The sequence below is a fragment of the Dysidea avara genome, chromosome 3 (genome assembly GCF_963678975.1).
Source record: "Dysidea avara chromosome 3, odDysAvar1.4, whole genome shotgun sequence".
Taxonomy (NCBI): Eukaryota; Metazoa; Porifera; class Demospongiae; order Dictyoceratida; family Dysideidae; genus Dysidea; species Dysidea avara.
In genome coordinates, this window is record NC_089274.1 from 4,209,579 (window position 1) to 4,221,394 (window position 11,816).

At 36.2% G+C, this 11,816-nt stretch overlaps 1 protein-coding gene across 1 annotated transcript; it reads right to left on the minus strand.

Moving 5' to 3' along the window:
• Positions 1-248: 248 nt before the first annotated feature.
• On the minus strand, positions 249-11,444 carry LOC136251715 (protein NLRC5-like). The gene is made up of 6 exons (XM_066044147.1): positions 11,315-11,444; positions 8,468-8,616; positions 6,712-8,407; positions 723-860; positions 571-674; positions 249-485 (listed from the first exon to the last, which is right to left on the minus strand). The coding sequence occupies exons 1-3, from the start codon at positions 11,442-11,444 to the stop codon at positions 7,025-7,027; spliced, it is 1,662 nt and encodes a 553-aa protein (XP_065900219.1). The 3' UTR covers positions 249-485; positions 571-674; positions 723-860; positions 6,712-7,024.
• Positions 11,445-11,816: the final 372 nt, after the last annotated feature.

Genomic DNA, 11,816 nt, shown 5'->3' on the forward strand with positions numbered 1-11,816 from the left:
GTTAAATCCTCTAGGTTATAGGAAAATTCAGATTGCATCGTGGTTACTTTTACCAGTGTATGTAGTATTAACGGAAAATGGCTATACCAAAGTTGTTTTGGTTTTGGTAGCTAGCATACCAAAACACCACTGATAGGAAGACATTACAAATGACCAGTTGCACACACAACACACACACACAACACACCAGTATAGATGTGGTATGCATACATAGTATCAGAAACTCAATCACAACGTGCATGGTGCTAATTAGCATTGATTTATTATACTAATATGTACATGCATATTCGTATATCAGTAAAAGCATTCAAGCAACAACAATTAATGCTAGCAATATACCTTTATATAAACGTACAAGATTTTTTTATTATCTACAATTAAACTTGTGGATTATATCTAAGAAATATTTGAGCTCTAAATCTTGTAACGTTCTTTCTGATGAGTTGTGAAGCATCATGTATTGTTGAAGACTTTGTCAGAATATTCTATACAAGCAAAGTAATAAAGTGATATAAAGTTCAAGAAAAGCTTCTAAAACCCATTTATAAAAGTGTGTTATGATAACCTTACATTGAGAGTATCCTCAACCAGTTCCCACTGTTTCTTAATTGCTTCCTGTTGATGTTTCTGTAAATGGATCACACCCAGAAGTTTACTTGAAGCACAGTACATTTCTGAAAACAGCTTGTAAATAGGTGTATATAGGTGTGCTTGAACCATACCATCACAACTGCAATTATGATGTCAGTCATGGGTGAAACCTCAATCTCTTGATCTACTTGCATGTTACTCTCAGCATGGAATTGTCCATTTTGAAAGTAAGATAGATAAGTCCTATTCCTTATAACATTTCTAAATTTCTATTAATGAAAAATGACACTTTGCTTTCTATTAATAAAACATAAAGTACAAAAGAATCCATACCAATCTGTTAAAAAATGGTGCAGCCTAAAAAGCTTGGGTGAAAAAGTTGTGAAATCAAAGGTGTCAGCCAAGAATGGCTGCAATAATGTTAATGCTAATAAATTTTAATAATGGCTGTGTTCAGTTCATTGTTAAAATTCATTAGCATTGACAATTTAACATCATTGCAACCATTTCTTGGCTGACACCTTTGATTTCACAACTTTTTTCACCCAGGCTATTATTTTTTTCACATCTTGGCTGTTTTGTGTGAATTTCACTTCTTTTTGTAATTTATAAGAGCAGCCTATGGCTGATTTTGCACTGTAAAAATTAGTAGTGAATTTTACTACTATAGTCATGGTATGTTCACCTGAGTCCCCACCAAATATAGTAATATCAAGAAGTGAACATGTGTTCACTCCCAATGGTTTTGTACTGGAACAAGCACGTTTTCATGCTATAAACATGTTTGCGCCCTGAATCATCCATACTAAATGTATGGGATATTTTTAAAGCCTCATAACTCCCTTGTTCTTGCTGGTATCAAAGCACTTTACTTTTTTGATTAACAGTTCCGGTGTTTAAAGGGCTTCACAGCACTATACTAAATGTTTGTACAGCTGGCCCATGTAACAAGTGTTATTTAACAAGAAATGAAGGCTCAGGTGAACATGAAGACTATAATTTCTGCCACAATGCTCACTATTTAACAAAGTGTAAACCTCAATGATCCCTACTGTACAGTACTACCATAATGTAGCTACATGTATAAGAGATCATCACCCACTTTAGCTATATATTATGGTAATAACTATATGGGTTAAGTAGGGATTACAGGTGATGATCTCTTATATGTGTACAGCACGATAGTAATGGAGGTTTACACAAAAACATTGACTAGAAATTAGCCTCATAATACCTTTAGGGTGCCTTGGCAGTTACAATCATACCCAAAAGTGTCCTCAGTACGACCCAACACATTGTTACAAGATCCCTATATTCCTATACTAGTGTAAACTTATTAATTTTCCTCGTGTTTGTTGTATCACAAGTCCAAGTGATTACCCAATATGTATACCCAAGGCCAAGGCCCAAGGGAGTTGGTACAATACAGCATGTGATACAGTTGATATTTAGCACGTCTATACTGCAAGCTAATATAGCCTTCTGTGGGCAACCACTCACCCAAGCCCATACAACACTAATCACTGGATCTATTAATACAAGCATCCCTGAAAAATTCAGTCATGGGTTAGCAGCAAGTAACAATGTAACAGCGTTTGTTAACATGAACAGGTAAAACTGTTGCATCATAATAAAGACATGAGGGGTAAGCTTTGCTAAAAAGTGGTTATGTCGTGTTGATTTTTGCATTTGTTTAGTTATTGCCTGGCAGTTCTCTGTGGGGGTTAGACTCTTCTTCCTATACTCCCACTCCCTGCAGTGTACTCAGTGCTGCAGGGCTTTCTTGTTAATGCCCTTGTCTGGGGGCTGTGTGTATGCCGTGGTGTTAGGCTCTGTAGGTTAGTTGTTTTGTTTTCTCCTTTGTTTTACTTCTAGCTAGAGACGTGAGGGTCAGGCCCTAATGGCACTCCCTTCCACCGGGTGGAAGGGAGTGCCATTCATTAGGGCCAGATAATAAAGACAAATTAATGAAGAGTGCACAAAGGTAAATTCACATACCAAGTTTGAATCTGATTAATATCCAAGAAGTTGTAAGCATTTATTCACATAGAAAAAGATCAAGGTTGTTGATATTTAGCTGGTCATAGCAATTACAAAAAAAACAACTTAAAAGTATAAGAAACAAAGAAAAATAAAGTGACATAACCAGGATTCAAACCAGGGGCCTCAAGATTTACCACTGCACTGCCGGTGCTTGTTGGCTACTCCTCTTGTTTTTGTTACAAATATAAATATCATAAGTACTTCAACTATAGAATTTTCATTTATAAAGCAGAATTAAATGGGGTGATCAGCCAATATAGCAGTGGTTCAGTGGTTAAAGATGAGTGTGTTAGGTATGGAAGTCCTGGTTCAAACTGTGGTAAGTTTTATTTGACATTTTGTGTACCTTTTATGATGATTACCACAATTTTACACTTGTTTTGGTTTTCCTTTATAACTTTGTACTGTAACTCTATTGCTTTTCAAAAGGCACTGCTACAGTGATCAGCCTATGTACACCAAATTTCCCATTCTCCCTGTAGCCATGACAGTAATTTGATCTTTTGGCGTGGATACTTAGCCAGTCACCGGTTATGGTACAAATATTTATTTATCCAGTCATTTGTTCTCTGTATAAACATTAGGAATTCGTCCCTTCATGTGCAGTTGTGCCTGAAGGCATGAGATTTATTACCCACCACTAAATACTCATACCCATCGTTTTCTACTAGAAGAAAGTGACAAACTTGGCTGCCACACTAGTGTTATTCAAGTTACACTTAGCCTAACACATGACAATAGTTAACTCACTGCTCTTTGCCAACCTTCAAAGATCTCTGATACATGCAATGTACATACTGGGTATACCAAACATGTAGTACCTATCAGGCAAAAGGGACATCTAACAAGCTAGTTAAGTTATGCTTGTTGGAAGGTATCAGTCTCTGCAAGTTAGTCAGTTCGAACACTTAAATTGTTAAAAAGTCTTTACAGCAACTTAACAAAAGGGTCTTCGGTCACAATGAAGGCATATTTAGGCTACCCAATACTGCCAAGGTCTCATGAAGGTTTTGTGGGGCTGTTTCTGGTTGATATTTGTTCATGGGAAAGTGTAAACCTTCTATATGATTACTCATTTTAAATGCTAGTTAAAGCACTGCGATGAGCTAATGCAATTCGGAAAATACTGTATAGTATGAGGGTGTGGTCGAGAGAGACAATTTGGCTTGAGACCACACATGAGTGCTATGTTTCCTGTAGCATGATACAACTGAGGAGAAAGTAACTGTTTATTATGATCTGGAATGCCACAATGACAATGACAACATTAGTACCTACTTGTGATTAGCAGAAGGTAATATAATTTGTGGTGATTGATGCTGAGTTTTATCACACACAAGTTGAGATACAGACAAGGAGCACTTAGCTATTTGAGTAATGGACAGTTTTCACAACTATCTAATTGTTGTTCATGAGTTTGGCATGGGCAACAACGCAGCAAGGTTGAAGGTATCAACATCAAGTGGTCACTGAATCTAGCAAAGGATTCTCTGGACTTACAATGGTGGACAGTTAAGAAGACCGATTCTTTAGATATAATTTATAGAACTTTGCATGGGCAACATCAAATAAAAAGGTGTCCTTTATTTTCCATGAAATACAGTTGAGATGTGAACTGTACTATATTACCCACCAACAAAGCCTATGAAGCCTCAAAGCTTACGGTTATGGCAGCAATTAAAATAAAGGTGCTAGTAGTTTGCTGTCAACAACTCTCAGGATAGTTGGGCACAGCCAACATTATACTGGAATTCAGTAATCAGCAGATTAGTCCACAGAAAATTACTTACAATTATTATACTAATTAACAGGCCCGTGTACACTATGAGGAAGTTGGAACACTAGCGATAATGTGCAGGACTACTGTTAACACGATGACCAAGGTGCCACATTAGCATGTTTTCTGCACTAGGTTTCAATCCACTATAGGAAGTTTCACAAATAATAAATAATTGAAAACGTTGCCTTCTCATACTATAAGCACTCAGCGCTTGGCCTCAATGCTAATAAAAAGCACTTGCACTTTATTTTCTGTATAGCACTCACAGCAATGCTCAACATAATTATACGTATACACAAAGGAAAATAAAGCACATTGTTACTAGAAAATATAGCTCACTTTGAAAAATCAGTATAGTAAAGCATACTTCCGTAGATGGTATCATACATTAAAGACCAGTTATGGTTGGATAGCTATATGGATCAAATCTAAACAAGTATAAGGAAAAATTAAGAATTTTAAGGATCATAGAAAAAAAAGAAGGAAAACAAGGGAGGTCACCTACACCAGATATGCTAGTGGATATTTAATCCCTATACTTCAGTCATGGGTATAGAATGAATTAGAAATTAAATGTTCACTAGTATACCTGCAGGTGTAGGTGGTCTTCCTTGTTTCCCTATACTTTTTTCTTAATTGAACATTAAATTCCTAATTTTTCCTTATGTTTATTTGTTCACTTTTTTTTGTAAAATTGTTATGACTTGTGAGCCCGCACATATCGCATCAAAAGGAATGAGAATACCACAGTTAATGTTTTCATCTGAATGCATGCCCCAGCTATCAATTACTGACTCAAAAGTAAAGTGGCCATCACGCTTTGCTTTCAGCTATATTCAGTTCATTACACAGCGCTACAAATGAAGAACAATAGGAGAAGCCGAGCCTTGCGATCAATCCAGTCACCACAAAAATATATGGACAATTTGTGCGCCCCAACTATCAATTACTGACTTGGAAGTGGCCATTATGCTTCACTTTCAGCTATGTTCAACCCGTTTCATTGTGTTACAAACAAAGAACAGTAGAAGCGCCTCTGCAGCCACCATGGAAAATACAGAAGATTTTAGTTTACAAACGTAGGGAAGCCATTGCTAGCTACTGTAAATCAACACCTTTGGCTGTCAGCAAGAAGAAATGGGACACAAAGGAAGACAAAGGCAAGTCCATGATGTGTACTGTGGATGCCAAAAGGCACCTCTCGGGCCAAAGCAACGTTGAACGGTGAATAAGTCAAGCCCGTGGCCTTAGCCGTTAACAAATTATGCTTCTCTGAAGGCATTAGTTAAGTTAGTCAGTCAGCCAGTCAACAGAAAATACTTTTTTTTTTTAAACTTATAGTAATTTTTGGAAGCGTTTCAGGTCATACTTAGTTATACCTAACCAATAATGCCAAGGCACCATGAAGGGATTCTGAGGCTGGTTTTAGGGTGATATTTTTGACCAGAAAAGCCCAAACCTTCATGATCCCTAGTATACAGTACTACCGTACTGTATGATGTGTATGCTATGTGTGATTCAGACAGTCACTCAAATAAAAGTTATTGAATAAAATAGCAGCTAAAACTTTGTAAATAAATTGTTTCAAATTTTTACTCATTCTGTTATTCCTGAAGGAAAGGAAAAAGACAGGTCCCAAAGTTGGCATAGGTTTGAACATGCAAGAAGTCTACATAAAACAAAACAGAAGAGCTGTAAAGAGGAAGACCTATAAAAGCCAGGGTGAAAAAGTAAAATCATAGTGCAATCAATCAGTTCAAAATGACTTTGCAATGCTGTCATTATTGACATTTAGCAACTATTTGCACTTTTTGCTGCACCATTTTATCAGCTTGCCTGTTTGTTTATAGTACCGTTACATCAAAATAGAATCTGTCCAGTACTCAAGAAATATGATAATTAGAGAATAAATTAGCCTCCACATACAGTAGAAATGCATGCTGCTTTAACTATATACAATTTTGATTCATATACAAAGGTTATGCATGCAATAAATTGATTAGGCCACATAAACTTTACTATAGTTTCTCATCACATATTGATTTCCTTATCATATCAATGAAGCTTTGGTGCATCAGTGGCTGATTAGGTAAGGCTAATATGCAATTTTATAAATCTAGAGCAGACTATAAAAATGCAATCTGAGTCATGTGAGCTATGTAATTCAGTTTTCTCATGAGCTTATGCGCCTTTGGCGCTTATAAGTTCCTGGCTTTCTAGTTCATATAAATCCACCAGAGTTAAAATTGGTAGATGAGAAACTATTATGTGGCCACTTTGTTATTAATTTTTCTTACCGTGCTCTTTAATGCAAATGGACAGTCATCATTACCACAATCCCATGCTAAATAACTCAAAATAGATTTAAGTTTTACTTCTAGATGGTCAATACATGTCATTTCCCGAAGTGAAACAAGAGTCTCATTGTATGGTGCACTAAATGATGGCAAAAATGATAGAATAGGTGTGTTTTCAAAAAAATTAAAGAAGCAGAATGTTGCAGGTACAGGGTGTATGGGAGGTTGGTAGCACCACATATCAAGACTCTTTGCACAAGATAATTTGTCCTTATTTGTCACCAAAAAATTTCTTAAGGTAGCCGTTCCTGTATCATCTGAATTGGTTGGTGTTTTTCCACTTCTGAGGAGATTCAAGTTTAGATATGCACAGAGTTGCGATATGATAAGGAAGAACCACGAAAAACAAAATGTTAATCTTGCTGTTTCTAAATGATGTTGTGCATACTTCTTTTACCCTTTCATCAAATTGGCAATTGAAATGGTAACATCTTCCACAGTTACTTGGTGAATAGTCATGTTCAGATGTAAATTGTGTCCAAGCATTAGCGTCCGCCTCCACAATTTCAAAATACATATACCACATTAAAGCATGTGAAATATCTTCTGGTGTTGTGGTGTCTACTTCTGTAAATGACTGCTTAAGCAACCCCACTTGTGTTGTAGTGGAACACCGAGGTAAGTATGATGCAGCCAAAAATTCCTGAATGGTCGCATGCAGGAAACTATAAGAAACAGTGCTACCAGCTCCTCCTTTTGTAGGATAGTGCTGAACAGTTTGTAGCAGTCCATACCCATTAATAGCTTTCTCAATTTCAGGACAGAATTGTTTTATCTCACTGTCACTAAATACCAGCCTGCTATTTTGTAAACCATAAAATGCCAATTTGATCAGTTTTTCAACTATATCATTAACAGGTTTTGGAAAATCTGAAAACTTTTCTGCACTAAGCAAACCATGTGTTTCATCTAAGTTTAGAAGAATAGTATGAAGGATGAAAAATTCAATCAATTCAGTTAGTGTTTTAGGTAAACCTCCTATGTCAAATATAAAGAGCAACACAGATAAATGGAAAGGAACATAAATGATGCAGTTCAATAGCGGATGCTGTTTGAGATACTTTTCAAGATATTCCTTTCTCTCAGGTGAAACTTCAAGAGATTTAGTGATGTACTCATTACACTCTGTGCTTCCAAAGCCAAGTATTTTAACTCTTTTTTCTACTTTGTCATGGAGTGAGAGTGAAACAGTTGGTCGTGAAGTTATCACAATGATGGACTTGGATAAAATTTTGCGATATAGTAAGTTGACTATAAACTGATTTTTGAGCACACCAGGATATTCTTCTAAACTATCAAAGAGAAAAACCACTCCTTCACCATTTGATTGCTTTAACTTCTTTACGGCAAATGATATTTCATTATCTTCTAAGCAATCAAAATACTCAACTAGTTCCTTGATTGTGCTAACTTCCTGAAATATGGGATCCCTCAGGATCAAGTGGAACAGGATTCTGGCTTCAGTTAGTATGGTACCATTAGCCCAGCAATAAGTTATTTCCTTCAGGAGAACTGTTTTACCTATGCCAGGTGCTCCTTCGATTAGGATACTTTTTGGAGGTTTGAAAGAAATGCCAGCTTGATTGAAAGGATCTGCAGCAAAAATATCTGCAATATCTTTTGTAACTCTACCATTCTATGCCATCTTATCTACAGCAGTGGTTCCATCTTGGTGACGTTGTGCAAAAGATGTCACCTCCTCCTGAGTTCGACATTTGTTATGATGCATCACTGCAAGGTTGATGAAACACTTTGGTTGGTTAGGTGGCCACTGGTTTTCATCTGGGATGTACCTAGTTACCTTATATCTGTCTTGTAAATGGACAAGTAGAGTGTCAAAACCACCTATGTGAACACAATTATTACATGCATTGTACACACATATTTATACAGGTGCAGGTTAGCAGGCAATATATAATATTTGTGGTTATGGGATAATGGGATGTGTGGTTGGAGTGTACAAGCTGGATGCATGGTTTAATTTTGTTCTGCAATATAATTTAAAAGCTTCTACCACCAGACTACCCATATAAAATGTACTAATATATATGCAATACCTTGCATATAGTTCACACAAGTATACTTTAATAAACAATAAGAAATGAAATAGTGCATGCTATAAAGAGAAAAAAATACAAAAGTTTCATTTTCTAGGGAAGAAAGTCTCATATCAATAACCATCTTATTCACCTGCTTATGGACAGTTTGACTATGTGTGACACATGTATTTGTTTACGACAGGGTGCATGTAAAAATGTCTTCTTCATCTCAAATGCCTCCATATTTGTATGTGTAGGTAATACAGTTGAAACTAAAGTTTCAACCTATTATGTAGTGATGGGTGATATTGATATTTTGCCATATGATTATTGTCATGAACAAATATCACAATTATCGCGATTATTGTCTACTCAACTCTTGAATAAAAAAACTCTAAACACATCATGAATTGTTAATAAAATGGTAAAAATCAACAAATATTTCTCTGACTACCACAATTATTGCACGATAATTGCTGATTTCAATTATCACTAGTCAATGAAAAGCACACGATATCGATTATTGCCAATAAAATAATCACGATTATCACGATAATTGAATAATTGCCCATCCCTACTGTTATGGTGAGCAGTTTTTGAAATTATAGCACTAGACAGCAGGAAGAACAAAGAAACCATTTGTACAGCAACTATACTGAAAATGAACTATGCAGACACTTAAATTTAAGGCCAGTGTACGTACATATATACGTTGGTTTACATAGTTGGAATTTAACATAGAATGGTCATGATAAATTGGCAACCCACCACGGCAACCCATTCCTTGGAGACATAAAAAGAAATTTGGAAATTCTATGAACTATGCGGGGCTTTTCTGAGAGAGTCACATATGCACAAGTACAGTGGAACCTCAAACCCCTTAGGACCAGAGGTGGTCCATAAGTCTGAAAAGTTCGCATCTTTTGAAACTGTGTATAAATAACCTTAAAATAGCATAAAGTATTTTTTAAATATCAGTATTTTAATTACCCTAATAGAACAGTCACTACTCTAATAGAGCAGTCGTTTCCGTAGTTCGGTTAACTGAGAATCCGGATAAATGGGGTCCGGATAACTGAGGTTCCGCTGTATACGGAAAAATTAGGAATTTTTAAAGTTTGACATAGAAAAAAAGTGGAGATTATCTACACCTGCAGATATAATCCCTACAACTTTATACTTGTTTGTTTATACATTTTTTGTAACACTATTATGACTGGTGAACCAGCACATACCACATCAAACCCAACTATCAATTACTGACTTGAACGTGAAGTAGCCACTTTCAGCTATGTTCAGCCCATTACACAGTGATACAAATGAAGGACGGTAGGAGAAGTGCCTCTGCAATCAATCCAGTCACCACAAAAAATACATATGATTCGTGTACCAAAACTATCAATTACTGACTCGAAATTAGAAGTGGCCATAATGCTTTGTGGTATGTTCGGCTCATTACATAAAGAATAGTAGTGCCCATTAATTGAAGCCCTATATGAAGCCATTTTAAAAGTATGTGCAAGGATAGAAGCCGGTCAACCATTTTAGTTTATTGATACTCATCCTCGACTCAGATGATATATAACTTTTAAGTAATTGTTCATTGGGCTTATAGAATGCTTTAATGGTTATGCGATGTGCAAACGACTAAACAAGTGGAATAAACAACATTATTGAATCAACAGGTATACACTAATAGGTGGTAATTTAACTTCACATTACTTGTATAACACTCAGTGGTAGATCTAAAAGGGTTTTGGTAGTTTCAACAGAAACCCCCTTTCAAAATTTCACTTTTAGAAGTGATGCTGGCTGAGTAAGCCACTCTTCTGCTGCTGTACATAGCTCTTTAGTCTTTATCATAACAGTAACATTTATAACTTACAGAAAGTCTTCCTTTTCATCTCTGAGGTCAACTAGATCAAATCCACATGAATGCACAGCAGCTCATCTGTAGTCTCGTGTGACCAGACTGCTTTTTCTCCACACAACGCTTATTAATTGGAAATTATAAGTGCCTGCTCCTTTTTCGGAGCTGGCACTTATAATTTCCAATCGATAATCACCATGGGAGACTAGCTCATCTGCTTACTTGATAATTATTTTTTCAAGCGCTTGTTTCTGCATGTGTTCAAAAAATAAGGAAGAGACCCTGGTGAGAACTTAACCATTATCATTTTTTGATAAAAGGGCAAGTAAGGACATCTAAATGGTAGCACAATGGTGTAGCTACATAGCTAGTATCTATGGCTATGCTAATGTTATCTAATGCAATGCCGGGCTTTATGGCGAAAGAAATGCAACACACCTCCCAGAAACCCCTTTCAAATACCCTAAATCCACCACTGACACTTAATATTTTATTGTATACGCCACATGAACATCCAGAGATGGTGCTTGGTTGTCAAGACAACTAATGGCATCAAACAAATCTTGCCATGTTGTATTAGGAGTTGCCTTTAGCCACTCTCTCCATAGCTCTTTACAACATCCTTTGGTATCACCTGCATTTATGATGTCAAGTGGTCCTTGCTCAAAATCTAGAAGCACTCCAATGTCATACCAGGATGCAGCATAGTTGGGGGTAACATGTAAGTACAAGTTCTTCAGTGTTGGCCTCTCACTTCCTGTCATACAGTACAGAAATACAATCAAATATCATAACTGCTAAAGTGTTTCACTTGCAATACATGTGTTTATATAAGGTAAGTTAAAACCGGGTGAGGCCATCTGGGTTAGGTTTTGTGACTTTTGTCCTGGGAATCAGAATGTCATCCACTTAATACCTGTAAAATATCCACCAAATTCTGCATTGGATCATGTGCATTTATTACATGTGGTATATAAAAAAATAATATTATTTCCTTTTAAAATGTTCAGAATTGCTGGCAAGTATCAAACAGTACAGTAGTACAATTTAGTAGGGTTCCCCCTTAAAATGATGGGTGCTGCCCAAAATGCAACCATTAAATAAATCATCCTAGAATTGTCATACATGATGAAATC